Genomic DNA, 27,522 nt, shown 5'->3' on the forward strand with positions numbered 1-27,522 from the left:
GCACTAGCAGGCCAGCCCATGTGTACAGCACCCAGGGGCAAGTCTTCACCATGCAGCAGTCAAGTTCTCAAGGTTTCTGCTCTGCTGCTTTGGGCTAGTTTCACACATGTGCACAGCAGAGGTGAACCTGGGACTTCCTGTACAGATTTGGGCAAACTATTTTCCAGATCACTCCTCTCTATTTCTCCCCACACTCTACAGCCCCCAGAAAGGGCCTTAGTTTTTGGTCTTCTGATTGGAAACTAGGTTTTAGCCTACCTGTACTGTTATGTACTTCCTATGACTGGGTCCACCCCCAGGGCAACATAGTGAGAGAAAAACAATAATGTGGATACCTTCCACATTCCTTGAACACAGAGCGTGTCCTCTGGTGAAGGAGAAGAGTTGCAGTTTTAGGGACCTACTTGGCCACTACTACTGCTGGCCCTGTCACAAAAGTGCAGTTTTGTCCTGGGATCAGGGCCAGAAGGGTGAAAAGAGACAAAAGAGGCATTCTGCCCCCATCCTCTTTGTACTTCAGGACCTTCCTTCCGAGTTCTTTGGTCAGAAGAACAGGCTTTCTTTTGGAGCTTTTTTAGTCCATGCCTGCTACACAGTTCCAGAATCAGGACTGCCCTTAAGCCTAAGGTGGGAATATGAGTGGTAAAGAACCCACAAAACTCACACTCTATCAGTCATTCTTCAAGTTTTGATTTCCCTCTCCATCAGCCTCCTATTGTTTAATTTTTAGTGTCCTCAGGGTTACTTTTTGTATTCTGTCTAGAGTTTTTAGTTGTAATCAGTGGGGGACAGAGGATGGGAGTGTGCTTACTCCACCTTAACTGGGACTCTTGACCTGCCTGGAGTGCTAGTCCCTGAGACCACACAGCTGCCTCTTCATCGCTCATGCCTCAGAGAGCTTCTCCCTGGACTTCTTAGCTGAACATGTGCCTCTCACCCATCTTCAGTATCTGAAGTTATCTGATTCATTCATTTTTCCATGTGTTTACTCTAAGTTCCCACCATTGCAGTATGAGCTCCTCGAGGATGTCGGCTCTGTCCACATTGTTGTTCAGTGTGTTTGTAGGACCTAGAGCAGCACATAGTAAGAGTTCGTATATGTTTGTGTCTGACAGACTGGCTGATAGGAAGACTGTGTCTTCCTATCAAGATCTAAAGAGTCAGGTAATAGGAGTGGAAATCAGTAACTTTTGGAAAAGGCCAAAGAAAAACCTTCTGATCTCTCTAGAGGAGATGAGTATGTAAAATGGGACAGGGGAGAAATGGATAGAAAAATCTTAGGAGTCCCTGGTTTGAGCATGGGCCCCTAAGGAAATGATCAAGACTTATGGCCTAGAAGAGAAATTGGATTGGCGGGGGCTGTTTGGATTTGGATTTAGTTAGATCAGTTTGGGTACATTGACTTTGCAGACATAGAATCTGTATCCTTTGGGGGAAGTTCAGGTGAGACCTCTGGGTGCAGGTTGGATTTAGAAGGACCCTAAAGGTAAAGGCAGGGGAATATGCATCATTAGGACCTATAGTCCTATAAGCAATAATTGTGAAAATGCAACATAATCCTGCCAACCTTCCAAAACCTTTAGTGGTGAACTACAGACAAAGGATTAGACTGGTTGACCTTTGGATCCCTTTCCACCCTTGAAATTCCATAATTCTGTGGAGTCCAGTAGGCAGTTGGAGAGAGATGGAACGGAAAAGCAGGTGACATTATAGCACTAGCGGTACAGACGGGTGGGTAAAAGGCATCAGGGTGTGGTTGGGGACATAAGAAGGGATGACCTTTCAGAAGAGTAAATAAACTTTGGGATGGAAAGAAAGGAGTGGTCAAGGGTGGAGGGAGCCAGGTAGGGGCAAAAAATCACACTGACTGAAGGCACATTTGCCTGGCCCCAGGGTAGGTGCCCCCTTCATTGTGTCATTTAAAGAGCAGCATGATGAAGACCACCAGAGAGGGGAGAGATTATTAACAGTGACACATGGAACAGAAAGCCAGTAAAGACCCCTGGATTCGGCAGTATACAAGTAATTGGTGAATTTAAAAACTGGGGTGAGGACTTGATAAAGGGAGGTGTGCCTGCCATAGTTTACACATGGACCCCCACGAGCTAACATTTTCCAGGAGGGAAAATGAAACTGGGCCCATCCGCATTTGGTCCATTTGAACGAACGGTAACTAAGGAAGAGGGAAGAGACCCCACCCAATCTGCCGCTGGTCCTCAGCACCCTGCCAACTGAGTAAATGCAAGAACTTGTGTTTGCCAAACTGTGGGAGTCACAATTTATGTAATTCACAGTTGATGTAATTAAAATAAGGCCCTCTGTATGTGGCACACAGGTCAGTAGCCCAGTGTAGGTTTCTGGGGTAATCACGGCCACCAATGAACTTGGTGACTCGCAGGTGCTGGGCACTGTAGATCATCGAGGAATTTGAGGAGTGGTCCCCAGGACAGCTGTCTGGGAGCACCAGCATTTCTTCGAAGGGATTGGAAGGAGAAGCCACACAGAGCGCTATTAGTACTGCTTGCTCTGTTGATTCTAGTTGCTGTGACCTGCCTTGCCGTCTGCTTGTGAAATGCGTGACAGAGTGGCACTTCCAGAAGAGTCTTGTCTGGTGGGCAGAAGCCGCAGGCTGCACTTCTCCAGCCCTTGCGCCGTGCCTGGTGCTCTAGCAGCACACTGGGAATGCTGCATTTGTTGAATTGAAACTGACATGCTAAGTGGAAGGAGGACCCCTCGGCGCATAAAAACCAAAGGTGGCCCTCACCTCTGTGAAACGTAGTATCTGGGGATGCCTGGGTGGCTCCGTCGCTTAAGCATCCAGCTCTTGATCTCAGCTCAGGTCTTGATCCCCAGGGACATGAGTTCAAGCCCCGCATTGGGCCCCGTGCTGGACGTGGAAACTACTTTAAAAAAAAAAATGTAATATTTAATGGATGTTTTCCTATGAAGAGTGGGTTAAAGGAGCACCAAACATGTATCTTCCAATGGGAGCAAAAGCGGTACTGAGAAAGGCATCTAAGGCGTCTAAAGCCTGAGTTTGAATGGCTCCCAGATACCGGCTGTGTGTGGTTTCGGCAAATTATTTAACCTCTCGAAACCACAGCTTCCTCTTTTGCAAAGTGGGATGGTAATGCCAGGATTTCGGGGAAAACTCAAGATCCTGCGAGTCACCTGACCGGCAGTGCTCAGCACGCACGGGTCCCTGAGCCCATGGCGGCCATCATTACCCCAGAACCCCTTGCAGTGCTGCCAACCCGAGTGTCACACACAGATGGTCATGTTCAAAGCAGCCCTTCTTTGGGGATTACATAAACCTTTCACTTGCGTCGTGTGGAACACACAAATTCCTGCATTTTCTCAATTGGCAGTATATGGTGGTTGACTTTAGACTTTATTTCTTAGAGTCAGTTCATTTGCAGAAGCAGAAATGATACTTTTTTAAAGGGGCTACATGGAGCTTGTTTGCTGTCTGTCCCCCACACTGGCTTTCTTGGGTCCCATAAGGAGAAATTTCTATGAGGGTCTGGATAGGCCTCGGTCAGATGTCCCTCTTACCCACTCTCAGGCAAGATGTGCTTCACCCGAGGGGCCCGTGAATAAGTGCGGGTTCCAAGTGGGTCCTCAGATGTGATCCTATTTCAGGAAACTGTTGGGGTGATGTGTGTACGGTCCGTTTTGCTGGAGGAATGTCTCGAGCGCTCTTGTATCTCCAGGGAGACTATTTCAGGTGCAGATCTGGATGTGCAAAGCTCAGGTGCCCAGAAATGGAGTGAGAGGTGCCCCTAGGAGCAAAGCAATTAGAAGACTAGGCAGGGAAAGATTTTACAGGTTTTCATACACCATCCCCGCCCCGCAATTAGTGGAAGAATCCAGGGCACCTCAAATTGCTTCGGCCACAGCCCTCACTGCCCCTCGCCGTGGCCTCTCCTTGGGGGTAAGCACAGGTGTTTTTTTTAAAGTGTCTTCCGTGTCCATCATTCTGTGAGGAAATAAACAGAATTTTGATCATTTTACGTACTGTGAGCCCAACCTGTGCACATCAGCTGGGACCGAGTAAGCAGTCCTCCCCCGCTGTTCCTGAAGTCTGCGTTCCAGTCACTTCCGTGTGTGAGTTCAGAAATAAAAGTTTTTAGCTGTTTTCTTCTAAGATACTTACTATTCTATTGTGTTTTTCCCCCTTCTGAGAATAAATGAGCCCTGTTTGTTTTGTGAGCTGCAGAAAAAGTTGAACAGCATTTATCTGAAAATAAACAAGGACTTATAAAATTTAAGAAGACTTCCCTAACATACAGCTGGGGAAATAAGACTGTATTTTAAGAATTAAGTTAGACCAGATGTGAAATAACAGACTTTAGCGGGGTCTTTGAAATGAATGGGGATGGGGAATCCCTTGGGAGATTAATGAGTCCATTAAATTTAAACACGGTTATTTTTTTTTTCTTTTAAGACCAAAACAGAAGGTCACAGATTCAGAACTAGCTTGTGAACAGGCTCATCAGTATCTTGTTACCAAAGCAAAAACCAGATGGTCAGACTTATCTAAGGTAAGAAAATGATTATTTCCTTAAAAGGAAAGGAAATGTATTTCAGTGTTCCCAGATCGTTGGGATGATCAAGCTGTTTAGATCCAGTCTTTGTATACCCCATCCGTGACTCCTGCTATTCTTAAAATACTTTTTCAAAATAAACTCTCACATTCAAGGTCAACTGATGTTTAGAAAAATGAGTAATTGTTGGAGTTACATAGACAGAAATTCCTAGCTTTATCTCAGGTTTGATATAAATTAAAATTTTAAGTAAGAAGAAATGACACTGTCATATTATTTGTACACAGTTCAAAATATGCATCTTTAAGTGGTATTTCTTCCTGCCTTCCAAAATTATAGGAAGCCCGTTTTGAAGGTGAATGCCCTCGACGGGCAGTCATGTACACTTGTTTGGTGTTGAGGCAGGAACATAATCTAACGACAGCTGTACCCCCAGGACAGTAGAACCGAGCATGCAGGACTCGGTTCATCCAGAAGTCTGGGGCGTGGGATCCTCCTTTCATAATGTAGCAAGGACACAATAACTTCGCCCTAGGGAGTATCTTTAAGACTGCACTATGGAGGTATTTTCACGTTGTTGTGAAGAATGCCTCCACTTTGTTTCATTTGGTCATTTTCTTTCAATGTTTGCCTCTCTTGGCCTGTGCGCAACGTGAAGTTCTGTCCTCCTGTAAGTCCTGGGCCGCCCGGGGCTGCCTCTCCCCAGTCCTCTGTCCTCAGAGTTGACTGTGCAGTGGCCCAGGGTGCAAATCACACGGATCGAGTCCTCGCACACCCACTGGGCAGTGCTGGCCTTCCGGAGCCTTCCCCTGGGAGTGCAGGGCCAGCTCTGGGCTGTGAGCTGCGGCCGCATAGGCACGCCAGCCGAAAGAGGGCAGAGCACACTGTGTGGCACCATTCCCCACGCCCTGTCCTCGGCTTCTCTCGGCCCACCTCTCCTCCCGGCTACCTCTGTCCCCTCTTCCTCCTGCCCCAATCACGCCTCCTCCGCTGGCGCTGCTCCCAGGGCCACTTCCAGGCCCTTCCCAGCTGCGACCTGCCCCACTTCGAGGTATGCAGCACACCTCTAGGCCGCGTGGGTTTGTGCCAGGGGTTCCGTGGTAGCAAAGGTCTCTCTGCTTCCACCTCTCAGCTCACTGACCAGGGCGGGGGCCGGTTAAGGAGCAAAGGCAGATAATTAACAAAGCAGGTGGGCGCTCTGGGGAAAATGAACAGGCTGCTAGGGGGGTGACCGGAGGGTGCGGAGGTCTTCGTTTCTGCCTTGTGACATCCATCCTTCCTGAAATGCTTCTTCCGCTGGCTCTACAATGGCTCTGTGGGGCCTTCGCTGCTCCCCGCCCAGGCCTGCCCCCATCTGGGCTGGCGACCCCTCTCTGTCTCTGTGTTCACTGCTGTGAGCATGTCCTCTGCACTTGCCTATCCACATCTTGATTCCGTGGCCTCTCAAAGTCATCTTTATCCTTGACGCTCTACAGAAACCCCAGTGTGTTCAGAGGAGGCGCGGGGACCCCAGAGTGCTCTGCTGCTAAACCAGCAGCCTCAAATCTGTCTCTTCTAGAACTCAGCCTGGCGCAAGTGTGGGGAGGGAAGAGGACTCAGAGGGTTGCAGAGGAAGAGCGAGCAGAACGGCTCCAATGGGGTGTGTGGAGCCACTTTGTCACGAGCCAGGCATCCTGCCCATCCCCACGCCTCTCTCAGACCCCACAGGACTGAACGACCCTGCGTGTCTTAGTAGTAGGACGGCTCTGCCACTCTTTTGCTTCCTTTTGAATAAAGCTCTGAAGGCATTCGTTCTGAATTCTGAACCTACAGAAAGTACGGTGATGCGTAGCTAAAACCAGCAGCCTCCCGGTGATGAGGTGGGTGGTCCCCAGCCACCGGCACACCCCTGCTCTTTCCTTCTGGGGTGCCTCAAAGCAGGGGCCACGGCTCCCTTATGCTGCATCGCTGTTGAGGATTCACCAACCGGGACCTGCGAATATCAGAAGGGATGTAGTCTCTGGGAAAACTGCATGTGGAACTTGAACAAGAATTCCAGTATGGAGCCATCCAGCCATCTTCAGCTAGGGGCCCCAGTGAGCCTGTCAGCCAGGCTGGGCCAAGGATGCCTCCAGCCGAATGCTTGGACATACGCAGCCATCACCCCATTCTGGGCGGTCTCACGGGCTCATTCCCATGGAAGTGTCTTTGGAAACCAAGTTCTCTGAGTTCTTCAGCAAACATTATGAATTAACAATGCACTGTTACAAGATGTTAAAGAGACCGTGACCAAAAAAGGACCTGGTCTCTGTCCCCAAGAGACTTGTGGTGTAAATACCAATAAGGCGCTAAAGAATTGTGTGAATTAATGATTGAAGTGGCTTGTTTTTAAGCTTGTTTTTTAAGCTGTGACACTACAGTGGAATATAATACTGATACCTATTATATGTATGTGCACTATGTATAATATGTATATATTTATATGTGTGTATAATATACATGAACACATGTGTATGTATCGTAATACACATAATAATAACATACGTGCATAGTTTAGGGATGTTTAAGGTAGCATGTATCCCAAGCTGTATCCTGTCACGTAACCACCATCCAGATGAAGGAGGAGAACACTGTCCACATCTTAGACGGCGTGGCACACTGTGTAAAGGGCCAGACGGTGACTAGCTTTGGCTCCTTGGGCTGTCGGCTTCAGTCCCAGCCACTCGGCTCCACTGTGATGGCATTTGGTACTGTCAGACTTCATTTTTCTCCTCTGTAGTGGATGTATGACAGTATTTCACTGTAGCATTAGGTAGCGTGTGTGGGTTACTAATGAGAGTAAGCATCTTCTCACTTATTCCTGAGTCAGATTTCTTTTCTCCCTCGAGTGCCTGCTTGTACGTTTTCACACTGGGTTGTCTGGCTATTTCTCATTGGTCAAAAGGAGCTCCTATGACAGTTTGGCTCCTGGTCTTCGTAAGTGATATGCGATGCAAATGTCTTCTCCCAGTGTGTGTTCTGTGTTTCCACCCTTCTCATAGGATATCTTTTGGTAAATATAAGTTCTTCCTTTTGAGGTAGTCAGATGTATTAACATTTCCTTGTAGGTCTTGTCCAAGAAACTGTGTTCCACCCAAAGTCGTGAAGATGTCCTTCTAGCAGCTTTCCCAGGTCCTTCTAGCAGCTTTCCCAGGTCCTTCTAGCAGCTTTCCCAGGTCCTTCTAGCAGCTTTCCCAGGTCTTTCTAGCAGCTTTCCCGTGTAGCCATTCACGTCCTGGCCTTGAAATCCACACCGCCTGTTTCCTGCATGTTGGGAGGCTACTTGTGCTCTTCCGTGTGGAGACCCAGCTGTCTAGCCCCTGGAAAGCCCAGCCTTTCCCTCACTGATCTATGGGAACACCACGATCTGCATCAAGGCCCATGGGTGTCTCTGGGCTCCTCACTCTGTCCCACTGGTCACTCTTTCTGTCTTGGCACCAATACCACGTCCTTGTAGTTACCATAACTCAGTAATACATTTTAATTAGCTGGTAGGCAAGTCCCTCCTCCTTGTTCTTTAGGAGTTTATGAATCAGTTTGTCAAGTTTCACAAAGAAACAAAACTTATTGGGAAATTCGTTGGAAGAGAAATGATGTCTTTACAATTTTGAGTCTTCCAGTTTGTGCCCATAGTGTATCTCCATTTATTTTGATATTTTTAGTATCTTTCAGTAAAGTTTTAGACTTTTCTGTGTGGCAGTCTTGCAATCATTTGTAAGATTTGTTCCTAGGACTTTCTATTTTTGATGCTATTATAAATTTTTTTTGAAATTTGTTTTCTGTGCCTGATATATAAAAATATGAATGATTTTACCTATTGATATAAAATCCAGACTCCTTGCTAAATTCTCTTATTATAGTAATTTGTGGATTCTTCCTATATATACAGCCATGTCATCTGTGAGTAATGACAGCTCTATTTCTTCCTGTCCCCCCATTATACCTTTTACTCCCTTTTCTTGCTTAACTACACTGGCTGACACCTCCAGTACCATGTTGAAGAGAGAGCAGCAGAGATATTACCTTGTTCCTGACCTTAAAGGGACTGTCTCCATCTTCACCATTGAGTGTGATGCTTGAAGAGTACTCTGCGCGTGTCCCACTGCATCTGCCCCACAGGGTTGTTATGAGAAGGGCCAGATGAGCTATTATGCACAAACAATTTAAGTCAGTGCTGAGTACCGCACGTTACCTGCTAGTCTGTGGCCCTCTAAAGTGGCTGACAAATCCCCCAGACACATTTTGCATTCCTTGTGGACATTAAAAAGGTACCATATCATCTTATCATAACAGCTAGGGTCTCATGCGCCTCATCCCCCTCTTATGGCCAAAGAGCCGAAGCCACTGTGAGGGCTACAGTCTCATTTCCCAGGCTCTGCTTGCCCCTTCTTTCTAATAGTTTTTGAACCCAAGTTGTTGGTCAGGGGAAGAATCCAGATCACACACCTGAGACCACTCATTACCCAGAAACAAGCCCCTTCTAGTACATGATACTTGTCCAAGTTTTGCTCTGTCACCTTCTTCACAGGAAATGGTGAGCGTATCTGGAACTTTGATAAAAAGGTAATTAAGCAGGTAGATGGAGAAAGAAATGTCTTAGATTATTCCAGATATTGACCATTGACAATCCTCTAGAGTGCCATAAAGACGTTTTGTATGTTACTAAATGCTGTCTTGTCGTGTTCTAGAATTTTATAGAAACTGATAATGAGGGCAACGGCATTCTTCGGCGGCGGGATATAAAGAACGCACTATATGGGTTTGATATTCCTCTTACACCGAGGGAATTTGAAAAGCTCTGGATGAGGTGAGTGGAATCTGCAGGTCGGCTCCCTTTCATCCTGCCAGCCCCGGGTTGCTGGCTACAGCAAACTTAGCACCAGCTTTGCATGCTACTTGGGGGTGAAGTGCGGGGCCAGGAAAGGTTTCCGCTCAGTTGTGTCTGTTCTGGGTCCTTGCTTCCCCGAGAAAGCAGCCTTGGCAAAGAGGCTGGTCTTCAGGACAATGGAGAATCAGGGTAACCACTCATCACCGATACCAGACTTGAGAGGTTTGCATTTGTGAGGAACGGGGAGTTCAAGCCCAAAGCTGTATTGTTTTAGAAAACTAAGTCACTCTCCAAAGATTTCATTCTAATACAACTAGCTCAGCAGACGGAGCCGCAACCGGTAAGGGGAGAAGCCGTCTCTCCCCGGTGCCTAAAGATGGAAATCGATGTCGCACAACAGTTTTATAGATAAGTAATTTGTTGAAAGAAAATAACCAAACTTTTAGCATCTTGGAGTAGTTTCCTGAGAGTGTCTTAAACTGAACATAATATCTAATATTGGTTACATTTTGCAAAATGTATTTTAGATTTAGCTGTTCTTGAATGAGGTCCCCAGTTCCAACAGTCCCCATGTAGGTGTCTGAGTTTCAAGGTGCACTAACAGTGCGGTCCATTTCCAAGTTCCAGATCCATCTTTGAATTACCTCTGTCTTCATGATGCGTTCGCTGCCACTTGCATCCCCCCAGGATGGCACACCAGTATTGTACATCCTCTCAGGGGCTAGCTCACGGAGCAGCTCCTGTAATTTTTTAGCTTTTCATCTGTTCAAAGTGGAAGGCTGAAATGTTGGCTGAGTTTAGAACTAGGTGGGCTGTTTTGTGTCTAATTTAGAAAAGCAACTTGAAGTTCTTACAGAATCCTTATTTTTTTTAGATCAGTTGCAACACAGGGCCAATTTAGGCTCCTTATTCATATTCTCTTTCAGTAGATGAAATGAGTAGGTCCCACTGAGTAACCAAAAGATTGGGGTACACAGGCACACGGATGGACCTCCCACTCTGTAGGCTTTTTGGATGATGCAAAGGGGTCTGTGTGGTCCTGATAGTCAGGGACCCGTCGGGGGATGCAAGCACTAACCCAAATGCTGGGGCACAGTGTTGCCTGTGACAAATGCCAGAGGAGGGACCATGGCGAGGAGGATGGGAGACAGAAGCGGGAGGATGGGGTGGGTGGGGGGCTGTGGAAGAGCAGGAAGCTGTCACAGTAGGAGTGAGGTTGGAATGGTTCCAGGGGGTCAGAGGGGGAAGGAGGACTGTCTGACCCATGGGACAGTCGGGAGGTGTTCCAGAAGCGCCCACCCAGGGCTTCCAGGGTGAGAAAGGAGGAGCAAGGCCATCACGGCCTGTAGTCCTAGTTTTCAGGCATCATTAGCCAGACGTTCGGGAATAGTGAAGGCTGAGCGGAGCAGTGGTGTGACCCAGCCATGCTTTAGGAAGATGAATCAGGAAACAGCTCAGAGAAGGGAAGGGTGGGCCCAGGGAGACGGCTGTCTCCATCGGGGCAGGGTAGGATGAGGTCCTGAGCAGGGTGCGGGCCATAGGAAAGAGCCAAGTGTCCCCTCGAGGGCTCCGGTGTAGAGAAGAGCACACTCACTTATCTTCCTAAAGGAGGAATAGAGCACATGCCCATTTAAATAGGACTGAGATACTCCCTGTTGCTTTTGGCTAAAATTTCTTTATTCGTTTCTTGACATTATTAAATGTACAAATGTCTGCCGTGTGCTGAAAACTGTGTGAGGTCAGAATTTCAGCTGCGTTTGTTCAGCTGGCTCACCTTGTGGACGGTGAGGGCTGAAGAGGAGAGCTCCACCACCAGGCGTGTGGCCATGGCTCTTGCCTCCGTCCTACCGCTGTGTGGCCTCTGCAATGTTACTTCCCTTCTCTGTGCCTCACTCTGCTCTGCCCAGTTTGTCTGAGGGGTGTGTTGGTCGGGGTAGGCTAGCTGCAGTAACCAACAGGGCAGCATCTCGGGGGCTTGCCCTGATAATGATGTCTCAATCTGGTGTGGGTATCGGGGGTGGGGGGGCCTGCCCTCACATCATTCAGAGGCCAGGAGTCCCACCACCCCCTGGATCTTCTGTGTCTCCCAGCAGAGAAAGGGGAAGAGCACAGAGGACCATGTGGTCAGCCTTGTAGAGACCAGGCCTGGAAATGTGGCCGTCACCTTGCCCATGTTCTGTTGGCCAGAGTTCCTTCACCTGGCTGCTCTCACCTGCAAGGGAGTCTGGGAGAAACAGTGTGGATATGTGTCCAGGGGCCAAAAAAAAAAAAAAAAAATGGTGACAGGGAAACCCATGATGGCATCTGTCACATGTGGAATTACCTCCAAGGGAGAAGGCAGAGAGGCAATGCAGAGAGAGAAAACTTCAGGAATGGTTATACTAGGATCTGGGCAGGAAAGCAGAAACCATGCTACCATTTCTGGCCAAGCAGGGCTGAATGCAGTGACTGATACAGATGTCAGAGGGCTGGAAGTCTGAAGGGGGAATGTGGTTTTACTCAGAGGTCAGAGGCTGATGGGCTCTCAGAGTATGCTAGGAGGGGAGTCAGGAAACTGCTCTCCAATCTGGGACTGGAGGGCAAAAGAGAACAGGGTGTTTCTTGGAGGTCAGGAAGATGCCTCCACCCCAGCGCTGCCTCAGAATCTGCTAGAAGCTCAGCCACGGTGCAGGGCAGGAGCCATGGCGACAGCCATATGGCAGGAAGTGGAAACAGCCTGTGCTGCCCTCTTCCTGCCTTTTGACCGGGCACACCTCCCTGGGAGCATCCAGGTGGGTAACTCAGAAGATGTGCCAAAGGATGAGCATGGGGTTGAGAGCCACCAGAGGAACGTCCAGTTAATAGGCAGAGGATGGTGTCACGTTCCATGACTGCAGAATAACCTGGTTCCCTGGGATGCAGGCGGCCTCATTGGGGCAGGAGAGCAGGCTGCATGTCCACTGAACCAAATCATGAAAGTCAGGACAGCACAGGGACCCCATCCTAAGGCCAGGTGTTTAATAGGGAAAGACCTAGGCAGGCCTGTGTTGTAGAAAGATCACTCTGGCCATAGTGGGGAGGATGACCTGCAGGAGTCTGGCTGGGAGGCCAAGAGATGAATTAGGGACTGTCTCAGTGGTCCACGTGAGAAGTGGTGAGCTTTCCTGGCAATGCAGGCAGGACTGGGAAGGAAGTGACAGGTGCGAGAGAGATTTAGGAAGAGCAAATGGGCCTTTAGCAGCCTGGAAGGAGAGGCTATGTGAGATCAGATGCTGCCGCAGAAGTTGGGAAGACAACCTGAGGTGGCCGAGTAGGCTGGAGCTAAGGGCTGTGCTCTGAGCCAGAGCTGCAGCGGGTCCCATGGCACGCCACAGGAGCTGTGTGATGGTGGGCCAGTGGCTTGCCTTCTCTGGGCTTCAGTCAACTATCAAGCAGGACGGCAATGGGGCCAAATAACAGAGGCGGAGTACCTGGCACACATAAGCATAAAAACTGGCAGCAAAAAGATCATACAGATTTGAAATTCTTTTCTGGTTGCGATATTAACGCATACTCATTTTAAAAGTCTCAGAAAATCCAGAAAAGCATAAAGGGAAAGAAAAGACAACAACAAAGCACCTTGCTCAGTGACCTACTCAGCAGACATGAGAAATGGCGACCTGGTGGTGAGGCTTTCCCACCCACTCTCTACGTGTTCCCACGGTCTCAGCTAGTCGTCCTCACCCTCATTCACCGTGCTGGCCCGTGCCTCTCGACCGCTCCGTGTTCGCTGGCGAAGGCGGCTGCCTCGCTCTGCCCCACGCCCCACGTCCACCCCTGCACCGCAGAGCAGGAGGCGCTGAGCCGGCGAGAAGGTGCGGGCCAGCGGGGGGCTGTCCACGCGCCAGGAGCCTCCTTCACTCGCCCTAACGATGGGAGGGGCGTTCTCCCCCAGGGACGCAGGGAAGTCGGGGACAGCTGGGACCCATGTGACACACACTGCCAGCCGAGGGGGTCTGCTTGTCAGAATAGGAAAGCCCCCCAAAATAGGTAAGTGGAAGTGAGTAGACCAATAACATTCTGCCCTTTCAAAAATACAAAATTAAAACCTAGGGTAGAATATAGAATGTAGACAAAAAAAAAAAAAATAGCATCCATCATTCACTCAATGTTTATTAAGCACCTATGAAGTACACTATTTTAGAGCCTCAGATTAGTCTGGAGGGTCTAGTCAATGCTGTGGAAGCAAATTAATGAATTCACCCCCACATCTCAGTGGCTTAGCGCACTGATGTTTTATTTCTCACTCACCCAACGTCTACAGCGTGTTTACCAGCTCTTCTGGGCAATTCTCTTCCAAGTGATGGTTTGGGGAGCTGGCCAGGTTCCAGCTTGTGGCTTCATTAAGCCCTGCGGGGGTGTCTGCAGAGCCGGAGGATCACACGGGCTTGGGTGGGCTTCGGCCCCAAAGTGACACCCTCCCGCCTGCAGCCCCCACTAACTGCACAGGGGCTGGACAGATCGGGGAGGACCCAATCTTCATGGTGTGAAGTGAGCTGGGATGTAGGCTGGCTTATCAAGGATTAAAGGAACAAAATGTTCCAGCCTGAAGGAGGCTGGTGTGAAAGGGAACCTGCTCACTGAAGCCAAATCAGGATCTGTGAGGATGAGATTTCAGGAGCAGGGTGTTTGGTGTGGTTTTGGAGAGATTGCTAAGAATGAATTACAAGATAGAAGTGGATTCATTCATTTCTTCATTCATCTGAGCAATCGCGAAGCAGGAATTTTTTAAAACTTTCTAAGTTGCAGGCCTTGTGCTGGATGCTGGGGTTCCAGAGACAGCCCCCACTCTCAGGCTGCTTACAGCTCGGCAGGGAGGGTAAGCACGGAACACAATGTTGCGGGTGGTGGGAGCTGTGCGGGTGTTCAGGGAGGGGACACCCCCCCCCCGGGGGGGATGCGAGGCCTGAGCTGAGTCTTTTTTTTTTTTTCAAGCCTGCTGGAACTATCTTTTTTTTTTTTTTGATGTAGTGTTCCATGATTCATTGTTTGTTCATAACGCCCAGTGCTCCACGCAGAACGTGCCCTCTTTAATACCCATCACCAGGCTAACCCATCCCCCCACTCTCCTCCCCTCTAGAACCCTCAGTTTGTTTTTCAGAGCCCATCGTCTCTCATGGTTCGTCTCCCCCTCCGACTTACTCCCCTTCATTCTTCCTCTCCTGCTATCTTCTTTTTCTTTTTTCTTAAAATATGTTGCGTTATTTGTTTCAGAAGTACAGATCTGTGATTCAACAGTCTTGCACAATTCACAGCGCTGAGCTGAGTCTTAATAAGCAGTCATTTTATTAAGGAGGAAGGGCATCCCAGTGAGCAGAGGCCCGGAGGAGGGAGAAGTCTGGGACAGGAGAGGGAGGACACTGCCCATCACAACAGAGCCTGAGACCCAGAGCCTGTCTGGCTCGGGGACCACCAGCACCAGGGGGCCCACTGTGGGAGGCACTTCCTCAGGGACTTGCTCAGCATGCAGAGCACCTTCTGTAGCCTCATTTCGTCAGACAGAATTCAACTATTTTGGATTTAAAACAGACTTTGCTGAAAAACTATGAAGACAATGCATTAGAAACATACCCAGAAGGCTAACACAGGGAGCCAAGTCTCCAAATTAACAGTATCGGATTAGTTGTATAAAGCCAGCTGATCAAGTGGACTTGATAGAAGGCTTTGGGGGTCATTGATACCCAATTTTTGCACATTTCTTGATATGGTAGGTAAGTTGTATCTTGGTCTTCCAACGCAAAAAGAAGAGACTATGCAAGGTACCTTTGCCGAACGCCCCAGCTCATGGGAAGAAGCCCTGACTCTAAGTTACCAGGAAGCGTGGTCATCTGCATTGGCCCAGCCATGGCAGCACCTGGCAAGAGGCTGCTGGGCACCCTGCTGTAGGACAGCAGGGCAAGGACAGCCAGAGCAGGGAAAGGACTTAACGGGGTCCAATGAGCAAGGTCTTTAGGTTAGGAGAGAGGAGACCAAACGGGACACGGTGGCTGGGAGGGAATTTTGGAAGTGCTTGGGGATGACTGGCCAGGTGGGCTCCTAGCTCAACATAGAGAACTTTTCGTGATCCACATTGTCAGGCACCTCAGTGGGTGGTCTTTGAAGGAGTGCATTTCCCCTGCCGGCCTGGCTTTATCCAAGGCCAGACCACCCCTCACTGGGGAGCACCGGGGAGGGATCATGGCCCTGGACGGCCCCCAAACCTGTGATGCCACCAGAACTTGCTGACCGTGCCCAGTGGCCATGACCAACTCGGGCAGGGGAACACCACCCTGAAGGGTGGGGATGTGAGCCATCAGACCACCCTCCCTGGTGACCCCTGAGAAGATTCTGTAGGCCCCAAGCTGCATAAGTTGTCACGTCTACCTCTGCTGCCTGGCCCGGGTCGTCACTGGGGCTGACCCCAGACCCTCTAACTCTGGGGACAGAGGTGCTAGAAGGTGGGGCTGCCACTGACATAAGAATTGAGTGCCTGAACTGAGCATAAAGGACTGAGACTTTGAGCGAAGCAAAGCAATCGATGTGAACGTATTCAAATTGTGTGTACAACTGAGTTGCTGTATGCACAATAAATGGGCAGAGTAATCGGATTATATCATAAATTAGCGGCCATTGCCACATGCAAATGCAAGCTTTTATGGGTCCTCTGTTTATGTGCACATTTTTCCTGGCACATCTGTTGCCGAGCCATTTTAAAATTCAACCTTTATAGGCAAGTTGATTTTTTTTAAATGTTACACAAAGGATTATATAATGAAGGGTGAGGTTATGTAAGCTGAATTAACTCTCTTATTATTCACATTCATAACAATATTTTAGTTGCAATTGTGCAATCTGGTCTTCTGTTCCTTTGCGATGAGAATGGAATGTTTATGATCTTTATTAATGAAGTAATTAAGAAGTGTCTTTTCATTCAGTTCAAGTGTCATGATTTAGAGTTTGTTGTCAGTAATCTCTTGTGCATAACACGCCAGGATGGCGGCGCTTCCTTAGGAACACGCGTCCTTCGCATGCAGTAGCTCAGCAGACAAATATTGATAACCAAGCTTTGCGAGGCCTGTGGCCGGGCGCTGGGAGTTTGTAAGGATAACACGGCATGGTTGCTCGTGGTTGCCCCTCAACAAACTTGCCATCTAGCGGGGAAAGAAGGCACGTTCTAAAGGTGTGGTTGAGCCTTTGGGTGGTGAACCGCGGCAGCAAACACCAGCGTGCACTCACTGGGTGCCAGGCCCTGGTCTAAGCCCCAGCGGGCATTTACCCGCCAATCCTCACCGTGGCCCTGGAGAAATCCAGAGGAAAGTGAAAATACAGCACTTTTGACTTAGGAAGAGAGAGGAGTCATTGGTCAGTGACTGGTCTCCACACCATTCTTTCAGGAGGCCTCCTATAGGAACGGGGAGCCTTGGGGAGCTTCCCTTCCTTCCCCTCCCTTGGGACATTGATGGAAAATAAATACCCTTTCCGCAGCTAGAGTCTTATCACCAGCAGCAGGAAGAGCTACTTGCTAGAGGCCCCTGTGTGGCCTGGAGCATCATAGCCCTGCCCACACCACAGGACATGCTTTGGCAGCCGGAGACCCCACAGGCCCTCTTTGGTGGGTGTGTCACTTGGTTTTGTTTTAGAAAGGAAATTCACTGAATACAGGTAGAATGGTATTTGGCCAGGGTGGGGGGTGTTGCAAGTACTAAGGCTGCACGAATAACAGACACCTGGAAAGGCCTCAAATGGTTTCGTAAAAATATTGAGAGCAGCAGTAAGGCACTGACCTGAGACGTTGGGTCTAGGAAGGCCTTCAGGGGCTCACAGAGGAGGGACCAGAGTCCCAGAGGGGCCGAGGGCCCTGCCAGGGTCTCAGGGCGAGTGAGCGTCTGTCTGACTTGGAGTTGGTTCTCCACCCTGTGCTACCTCGAAGTCACAGAAGGGGGATCTCCTTACCTTGTAAGGTAGAGGACCTGATCACAGTGGGTCTGGGTGCCAGTAGGGCAGGTGGAAGTCAGACACGAAGCAGAAGTGTGGGGCACAGAAGCGACAAATGGGGGAGAGGGAGCCCCCCCCCCCAGTTCTGTAGGCACTTCAGGGAATGGCCCACTTGGCCTTGGGGAAGGACGGAGGGCATGCCAGCTCCCGGGATGCTCTGTGGGTTTTAGCACAAGGGCATGAGCGGTTTGCCTAAACTTCCTTCCCCTCAGCCTCCTCCCCCCACCCCACCCCTCAAGGACAAGAAAGTCGGGGAAATAAATACGTTCTCTTCATTGCTGCTCAACCGAAACAGTCGCAAAGGTGTCTGTGTGTTGGAGGTGAGCAAGCGTGGGATCCTGCAGATTTTTCCACGTCTTGTCAGTTAACGAGCAGAGGGAAGCTCGGCCACACACAGGAAAGCTGCCTGCCTGCACTCATGCTCAGTCAGACACACGTCCAAACAGCCTGCTAGAGGATTATGCCCACAATGTTTAAATATAGTCTTGGTCCTTGTAACTCGGAGTTCATCTGGGAAAAATCATGTCCGCAAATGCCATTTTTATCAGATGAGGACCAAGATCTTTCGGTAAAAATAAATGCTTTTCTTTTCTTTAAAGAAAATTGACAATTTGCCTTAAAATTTTTTATTGAAGTAATTCTATTCTATTTGAATAATGCTGGGAGATAAAAACCCTCCATTATGCCTTTTTTAATGAATTATAATTCAGAAACATCTCAATAATAGAAAATGACATAAAAGGTACATAGCATAATTCTTATCTTGTTTTCCTTACTGGTCTCGCTCGCTGGTTGTATATAATTGGCATCTCTTCGAAGAGGAAATGGGAGATTTGAATCAAATGGCATTCATTTATTTAAGTTTTAAGATTGAATATGCTTTTTGAAGGACTTTTTCTAAACCTTAGCATAGTTCCCCTTACATGTAGGTGCTCAATAAAAAAAAATAAAAATAAAAACCCTGTTGAATGAATGACAGGCTTGATTTTAATTTTTTCTGTGGTCACAACCGTTTTCTAACAGAATGACAAGTGAATGAATTTGGTTGCTCTTTCCTGGGGACGAAGATCACCTCTCAGGAGGTGTGACCATTCTGTGGATGAGAGCAGCAGGTTTCCAACTTTGATGAGCCTATGGCTCCTTGCCTGAGGATCTTGTCAAATGCAGATTCAGATCAGGTCTGGGTGCTACCAGAGAGCAGAGCCTGCATTTCCAGCTCACACACCCTGGTGCCTACTGATGATGGTCTTGTTTGTTTGTTTTCAAAGCTATGACACGGAAGGAAGGGGGCACATAACTTACCGAGAATTTTTACAGAAATTGGGGATTAACTACTCAGCAGACATTCATCGGCCCTACACGGAGGATTACTTCAACTTCATGGGTCATTTCACGAAGCCCCAGCAGATGCGAGAGGAGGTCAAGCAGCTGGAGCAGAACATGGATAGGGCCGCGCCAGTCAGGTAAGTGTGTAAGTATCGTGGGTCCGCGAGCTGGCCACCTGTTCACCACATGCCCTTGCGGCGAAAATGGTTTTAAAGTGGTCCCTCCCAGTGCTGGCCAAGTTGTCATGAAATTATGATACTCCTTTACTGCTGTAGATTCTAGAAACGGGCACCAGATCACAGAGTATAAAGAAGCTAAAAAGCTATGAGCCAACCCCGCCTCATCCAGGGACAGTCTCACACCATTCCTATTTTGTAGGTCACCCTTGAGAACATTTAAATGTTTACTAACCTGCACCCTGGGCCCCGCCCCTCACCCAACTAGAAGGCAAGTTCCAGAAGGACATGCCTGTCTTCACGCAGTGCAGAACAGTGCCTGACACCTCGTAGGCACCCCGCAAACCTCTGTTGAATAAATGAATGAACAAAACAGACATATTCTTTAACTCAGTACTTTGAGGACTATACCCCAAAGAAATAATGGAGTAGAGGCCAACAGTTAAGCGGTTGGAAGATACGATTTGCACTATATCTTCAACAACGACTAAAAGGGGCACCTGCCTTATAAAGTGTGGCCCCAAGGAACATGAAAAAGTATATGCCTATGCAATTAGCATCACAAAGACTATGGGAAATGTTTGTGATCAAGGGCTAATGGGAAGTGACATTTTAACCAGTATGTGTGTTGTGATTGGAACTGTGTCAAAAGTGGATGCCTGTCCGCAGGGACCAGAAGATGCTACGCAAAAGGTGATGTGTTGGATTTGGATGGTGGGTCCTTACATGACGACTTTCAGAGTTTAAAACTAATTCATAATGTCCTATTTAAAAAATTTATAACACAGGAGAAAATGTTGCTGCATTCGATATAACCGTAGAGCAATGGGACTGATGTTCTCGATCGGTCCTAACTTGCCAAGGCTAGGACTCCATCCTCACTCCACAGCTCTGCCTTAGCCCCATGATGCTCTCCTCTGTGTTTCTGTCCATCTCCGGTCTGTCACTTCAGCTGTCCGTCCTCCCCACCTCAAATGGCACCTGAATGAGTGAATGAGTTGTTACTAAAGAATCCACAAAGGAAATAAAAACTCCCAAGGACACAGGGAAGAAATGTAATGGCTCAACGGGGTTTAAGAGAAAAGCAGTTCAAACACACCCCTGAATTATGTCCAAGTTACTGAGCTATAAAGCCTGAAGGGAGAGAATTGAGTTTGTGAGATTTAAAGTAAAAATAGGTGCAAGATTGGTATAAATCAAATACGCCATAAAACTAATGAAAAAGTGGAATTTATCGTCACCAGACAGGGCTGGCCTCATTACCCACTCGTGTCTTCCCTCCTGCCACTTGTGCGTAATGAGGCTCTGAGGGAAATCCCACGTCCTCGGCGCGCTCTCGGTACATTCATTCTCCCCCTTCCCGCGTTTCTGTTTGTTGTGCGAACTGTGAGCCGCCAGACTGTGCGTCTCAGATCACCAGGTTTGGTTAACCGGTTCACACTCACCCTGCCCTCCTTGCCACAGTTACACCTTCTTACCAAAGAGGACAAGGCTGATTTCACAAAAATGCCTGACCAGCTTCCATTTTCTCAAAGATGTCGAATTGTAAAATTGGCAAGTGAACAGGATCTACCTCCTCTGATGAGACAGACGAGAGTCAGGTTCATGTAAAGTGACCAAAATTTATATTTGCCTCTTAAATCTAAGAGAATTTATTTTGTTTAGAGTGCGCCAAATACGTTTTGAAAGTTAAGAATCCTTTTTTTAAACTCACGTTTATTTTCCATGCCTTCCTCTTTTTTGCCCAAGTCTGAGTTGAAGATTTGGAACCAGAGCAGCATTGATGAGCTAGCTGCGTTAGCCCTGGCCTGTTCCGGGCTGTGGATTGGGGGGTATGCAAGCGAAACCGGTGAAGCCCGGCCCAGCAAGGCCATGCCGGGCAGGGCTCTGTGGCCGTCCACTGGCCATGACAGTGCCCTCTTCGGACTGACTCACTGTCCAGACCAGGAACCAGACACGGACCCAGGGCAGCAGCAGCTCATCCCCGAGGGTCAGCTCCCACCGTTTCTGTTTGGCATGGTGCAATCGAAGCTCCAAACCCTCATTTACTCTGTGCACACATTCACTCTGCAAGGGAAATAATTACTGCCTAGAAACCAGTCCAAGAAATGCTGAATGCCTCAATTTTCTAAAAATATGTATCTCAAAAAATGTTTTGATTTTTTTTATACCTTCATTTGCTTTCATTTTGAAGGATTAAGTGGAATATAATAGTTGTGATGATGAGTAGTCATTTTGTAACATGGGACTGAATTCAGCATACACCTGTAAAGGAATCCAAAATGTTGCTTCTGTTGGTATACATTTGCAGAACCGTTAATGCAACTCATTTGTATCAGTTGCTCAAATGCCCAGTCAGCCAGCTCCACAGTGGATGCTAAGGAGGGAAGGGGGTGGATGGCCCATGTGGCTTCCAAGTCGGTGCCACTCCCCGCTCCTGACCTGTGTGCTCCCACTCAACTTCCTCATTCTGCATTGTTCTGTTCCTTTGGATTCTTTCTCCTAGGCATGCTCAAGGAACTGTTCTCTCCACAAATACATCTCTGAGGTGGTAGACAATTACCAGCAAAGATTCTGTGTTTGGAATTTATAGCACATTCTCTTCCCTGAATAAGAACCCCACAGCCGAGCCCTAGTCTAAGCCCACCAGACAAGCATGTTGCTCAGGGCCGTAGGAAGGAGGTCTCTCTTTTTAGAGACCTGGGTGAGCCAAGGTCATGGAGTTTAGCATCAGTCCACCAAAGTCAGGTGCAAGATGGTTCATCCCTAAAGATTTCCACACTTTTTTAGACCCTTAACAATATATTTTTTTTGGTCAGGGAAGAATTTTCCTTAAGAAATGGATTTATAGAAAAAAAATGGATTTATAGAAACTTGAACATGTTCTGCAAGGAAAACAGCCCTCCAGCAGAAGCTGCAGCTGGACGCTGCCTCTGTCCCTGCGAGAGGCAGGCCCGGTCGGTCCCTGAATCCACCATGGTTCTGGGCACCCTTGTTCCACGTCTATAAAGTGGGGTGATAGTTACCTACCTCCCTTGCACTGTTGTTAAGAAGCATCAGTGGGAGAGAACATGAAGACAGCACAGCTCCTGGTTTGCCAGTTGATGGCCACAAACAGTGGCTGTGTTTCTTAACAACACAGTATTTGATAAGAAGCCAGGTGTCCCAGGGCACCCCTTCTCCCCGGCTAACACTGAGAGCCTGTCCACCTTCCTCACTCCCTGAGCTCCCGCACCTCTGCCTTAGGGCCTTGGTGCTGGCTGTCCTGGGGCCCAGGAGAGCTATTTGGGGGTAACATGCATCTCTACTCAAGTGCCACCTTCCCAGTGGGGCCCACCTGCACCTCCCCATGGGAATTGCAGCCCCGCTCCCACTGCGGGTCTTCTCAGCCCCACTGTCCAGTCTCTACCGACGTACTGCGCTCATCCCTTCTGTCTCACGCCAGCCTGGCCCCATGGGGATGTAAGTTCTTCTAGGGATGCCTGTTTGAGCTCCTAGATGCATCCCAACACCCAGAGTGGTAGCTGGCACATAGTAGGTGCTCCATGGGTTTTCACTGGGAGAATCAAGGTGTATTTCATATGTCTGTAATATCACTGTGGGTCTTAATTCCTCGTTCTATCTTTAAAGTACCAATTCTAGTAAAAAGAAAAAAAGCTTGTAATTTCTCTAACACAGTTTTGCTAATGATAATAATAATAACATGACAACAATACAGACCTATTATTTTTTCAATAATACCTTTTAATGTAAGCATTACACCAAGGCTGCAAAACATCTTCAAAATTAGTTCTTTGATGAACCAGCAAATCATCATTAGAACAATCATGGAACTCTTGCTTTAAAGAAATGATTTGTTTTCCTGGTTTTAGGGTGTCTAAAATGTCTTCTCTTTCAGGGAAAAGCTTAAGGACCATTATCAAGATATCAGCAAAGCACTCACCAAACTAGACAGATCGAAAAACGGCTGTATACCCATAGGCAGGATGCAGAAGATGCTGCAGGAGTGTGGCTGTTCTCTTAAGGAAGAGGAGCTGACCGATCTTCTACACAGGTTTTCCTCCGCTGGCTTAACAGTGCTTCTCACATAGTTGGGACTAGAAAATGGAAAACGAATGGCTTTCGCTTCTTCCTCTCTGTCCATTCAAACAGTGAAGTAACCTCCGGGCCACCCTGCGGCCAGGCTCCGTGGAGTCAACCCAAAGCACAAGGAGGGCGCACGTCACTCTTCCCCATGGCTCTCAACAGCATAATCCTTCTCCGCTAACATTAGTTTTTGCTTTCCCCACGTTACTCATGTCCTTTGGTGGGAGTCAGATGGTTCTACGAGGCTCAGTAAAGACAGCAGCCCCTTCACCCTGCTTCTCCGCATTTCCCAGTCCCCATGGTCCACAAAGCTGACGCTTTCATGGGTACCATTTGGTACTTAACTCGTGGTTCTAAGTGACAAGCTTTCTATGTGCTGCTTCCCGGTTTGTAACTTTCAGGCAGTGTCTGTTGACTCCATACCAGGAAGATGTGGGTTTAACTTTCCTTCGCCGATCACATAGCACCAACCACCTCACCCACTCAGCCTCCACCTCTCCATGGGGACCCACAAACTTTTCTCCGTGGGCCCCCATGTGGCTGCATCCCAGTTTCGGGTAGATCAGTATTCAGGGTTTATAACGTTGTGACCTGTTTCATGGATCACTTTTCCCTTCCTACGTAGCATTTTGGGTTCCCTGGAATTAATAATGATTTTTGTTTGTTTGCATAGTTTTCTGTGTACTCAATATCACTAATGAAACCCCCACCATGCCCCGAGTCGTAAAATCTTTTTCTGGAGTGTTCAGACACATCAGCTCATCTTTTTCATACTCTTTAATTCTGTGAAACTTTCTGGATTACTTCATTAAGGACTTCCTCTCCTGTTCTTTGTGAAACTCTTATTTTTACTGAATATTCAACCACATAGGATATTTCCTCATATTTTAAAATCTTTCCCATCATCCAACTTTTCCTTCCTGCTTCCCCTTCTGGAAGACTTCCTCAACTTTAGCTCTCAGCCCTTCTTTTCGGATTTTTGTTTCTGCTGTCATACTTATCATATTTCTAATGACCAGAACTTGTTTTTGCTCTCAGAATGTTCGTCTTTCAGAGCATCATGTTCTTGTGCGAGATCTCATTTCCCTGAAGGTATTAACAACAGATTTTTTAAAAAGTTTTCTTCACCTGAGGGATCTCTCCTCAGTGTCACTTTTTTCTACTATTTTCCATGTTAGACACTCTCCTCGAAAATATGCTTATTTTAAGAGTGAGGTTCTAAGAAGCCAATTAGAATCTGGGCAGGTAGGTGGAGCTTACTGACTTGGCTTTGAATTTTCAGTCTGAACTACTGTGGTAGAGCAACCTGGCAGGGAGTGTCCTTGGAGGACCCCCAATGTCAAGATCTTTAATATTTTTCTTTTGGGCTGTCAAGTTTCCCGGAGACTAGGGTTACCACATAACATATAGGGATGCCTAGTTAAATTAGAATTTTGGATAAACAATAATATATTCAGTTTAAGTATGTGTCGTGCAATATTTGGGATAAATTTATATTAAAATTATTTTGTTTACCTGAAATTCTAATTTAACAGGGTGTCCCACTAAATTTTTGTTGGTTTGTTTTCCTATATCTGGCAACCCAACCAGAGAAGATTCTCTGGTGCCCTGCTGCCAACACTCTGGGAGCTGCCTGGGAGAAGAAGCCTGGAAGTTCCAACAGTCAGTGTGGCAAGCTGCATAATGCCCCCCCTGAAGATATCCCGGTCCTAATTCCTGGAACCTTTGAATGTTATGTGATAAGGAAAAATGAGTGCTTGCAGATGTGATTAAGTTGAGGGTCTTGAGATGGGGAGATGATCCTGGATTGTCTGGGTGGGCCTCGGATCTCCGTGTCCTTATAAAAGGGAGTCGGGGAGAGGTTTCACCCAGAAGTGACCACAGAAAGAGAAATTGGAGTGGTGTGGCCACAAGCCAAGGATCACCAGCAGCCACGAGAAGCCGGAGGAGGCAAAGAACAGATTCTCCCATAGCCTCTGGAAGGAACACGGTCCTGCCGACACCTTGACCTTGACCCAGTAAAACTGACCTCTGGCTTCTGGTGCCCCAGAAGTGGAAAAGAAGAAATGTGTGGTGTTTTAAGCCACCCACTACTCTGTGGCATCTTGTTATGGAGCCATAGGAAACTATTTAGTAAAGTCAGGATATAAGCAAGCTTCCACTTAATCCCTCTTTTCATTAAGAACCCTCCCTATCTTGCCCTAGGACACCCGCTTTTTAGTTCAGAAACCCGGACTCCAGAGAGCACAGTTTCCAGAGCTCCCGTTTTGTGGTGGGTGAGGGGCACAGCTTCCGAGACACTTGGAATTCAGGAGGTCCATGGGGTCCAAGTGCTTCCCACACGGACTCTCAACCAGTCCTTCTATTTTTCTTTTTTGATGGTATAATTATTTTATGTTTTATTTTTTTTCATCATGATAAGCATACTCTGCAACCCCCATCCCCCACCGTGTCCCCTCTGGGAACCAGCACTGTGTTCTCTGTGGGTAAGAGCCTGTCTCTTGTTTGTCTCTGTCCCTCTGTCTCTCTCTCTTTTCCTTTGCTCATTTGTTTTGTTTCTTAAATTCCACTTATGAGTGAAATCATATGGTATTTGTCTTTCTCTGATGGACATATTTCACTTAGCATAATACTCTCTAGCTCCATCCATGTTGCTGCAAATGTCAAGATTTCATTCTTTTTTATGGCTGAGCAATATTCAAAGATAGATAGATGACAGATAGATAGATAGATACACACACCCCATCTTCTTTTTTTTTTTAATGAGGGGGATAGTATAGTCTTTTTTTTTTTAAGATTTATTTGAGAGAGAGAGAGAGTACATGAGAGGGGGGAGGGTCAGAGGGAGAAGCAGGCTCCCCGCCGAGCAGGGAGCCCGATGCGGGACTCGATCCTGGGACTCCGGGATCATGACCTGAGCCGAAGGCGGTCACTTAACCAACTGAGCCACCCAGGGGCCCCACCCCATCTTCTTTATCCATTCATCTATCAGGGACACTTGGGCTGCTTCCATAGTTTGGCTATTGTAGATAATGCTGCTATAAACATAGGGTGCATGTAGCCCTTTGAATTAGTGTTTCTGTATCCTTTGGGTAAATACCCAGTTGCATGATTACTGGGTCACAGCGTAGTTCTCTTTTTAAATTTTTGAGGACCCTCCATACTGTTTTCTGCGGTGGCTGCCCCAGTTTGCCTTCCCACCCAGAGTGCATGAGGGTTCCTTTTCCTCCACATCCTCACCAACCCCTGTGGTTTCCTATGTTTTTCATTTTAGCCACTCAGACAGGTGTAGGGTGACACCTCATTGTGGTTTTGGTTTGCAGTCCCTGCCTGATGATGAGTGATACAGAGCATCCAGTCCTTCTCCTTTTTACCCCACAATGACTCCTCGCTGTAGACGGGTCCCCACGAGTTTCTTACCGGTACACAGTGCATAAACAGCCTCCACCCGTTTTTCACGCGACCCTTGAAGTGTTCCTTCCAGCTTCTGGCTCCCAAGGCTTTTAATCCAGGAAAGCACACCTTGGCTGTAATTCTCTGTATTTGCCCAGATCCTTCCAGATTTGGGGGTGATGTTTTGCCCTGTGATGTCAGTTTCCTGAATGGACAGGAAAAGCTATTGGTTTTCAGGTCATTCAGCTTTGTCAGGACAGGGTGACACTTCCCAGTTCTGTGCATGTCAGCACCCCCTCTTTCTACCGCTGTCTCCCTGCTCGTTCCATGTCCCATCTTTGCTCAGGTACAGTTCTACTCTGGGGAAAAGGTAGTTACATGTAACCTTCTGTCCTGGAGCCACAACCGGCTCTGCTGTGCTTGGTTCATACGTTGATTCTGAAACTCAAAAACTATTGACCAGCATTTCACAATTATGCCTATGTAAATCCTGTTCAGTGCCCAGGTCATAAATGAAAAGTCGCTTTCTGCCAGTGGCACCATCCCTGAGCCTCTGTGTCCACCGTCTTGTAGGCACACCTGGGTGTCCATGCATCTTTTCTAAGTCGTACGGGGAAAGGTGGTTCTTTGCGTAAGCTGTTTCCAGGAATATAAAGAGCTGTTTTTTAGGAACACGGGGCTCAGGTAAAATTCAACATTGTCAAGCTTCAGCTTTTCCCAGCCTTCCATCCCACTTCCCATTCTGACAGGTTTCCCCAGGTGCCCCCATCCTACAGCCTGCCCCTCCCCGACCATTGTCCTGTCCCAGGTCTGTCCCTACTGTTCCCAACAGGATTGGATCCCCTGTTTCCTACACCACATACCTTTTTATTGCTGATTTACAGCAATTGCTGATCTTACTTTGCTGGAGTACTTCCTGAAGTAACTTTCTAAGAAAGGGTGGGCAGGAAATAAATTTTCTGAGTTCTTTGTCTGAAAAAATTGTTTAATCCCCTTCATGCAGATTGCTAGCTTGTCTGAGCATAGAATCCTAGGGAGAAAATCATTTTTCCTTAAAATGTTGAAGCCGTTGCTCCATTGTGTTTGAGCAAGAGAAGTTCAGCGCTAGGGTGTGTGTGTGTGTGTGTGTGTGTGTGTGTGTGTGTGTGTGTGTGTG

At 47.8% G+C, this 27,522-nt stretch overlaps 1 protein-coding gene across 7 annotated transcripts in view; it reads left to right on the forward strand.

The window, feature by feature from the left end:
• EFCAB6 (EF-hand calcium binding domain 6) overlaps positions 1-27,522 on the forward strand; it is a 219,833-nt gene that overhangs the window by 147,095 nt on the left and 45,216 nt on the right. For all 7 annotated transcript variants that reach the window (XM_025882318.2, XM_073882664.1, XM_073882663.1 and 4 more), the window contains 4 exons: positions 4,448-4,544; positions 9,254-9,372; positions 18,654-18,848; positions 22,786-22,941. In XM_025882318.2, coding sequence (XP_025738103.2) covers positions 4,448-4,544; positions 9,254-9,372; positions 18,654-18,848; positions 22,786-22,941 — 567 coding nt within the window. The remainder of the gene's footprint in view (positions 1-4,447; positions 4,545-9,253; positions 9,373-18,653; positions 18,849-22,785; positions 22,942-27,522) is intronic.

The sequence above is a fragment of the Callorhinus ursinus genome, unplaced genomic scaffold (assembly GCF_003265705.2).
Source record: "Callorhinus ursinus isolate GAN/ISIS: 27379988/994484 unplaced genomic scaffold, GSC_fseal_2.0 scaffold48, whole genome shotgun sequence".
NCBI lineage: Eukaryota > Metazoa > Chordata > Mammalia > Carnivora > Otariidae > Callorhinus > Callorhinus ursinus.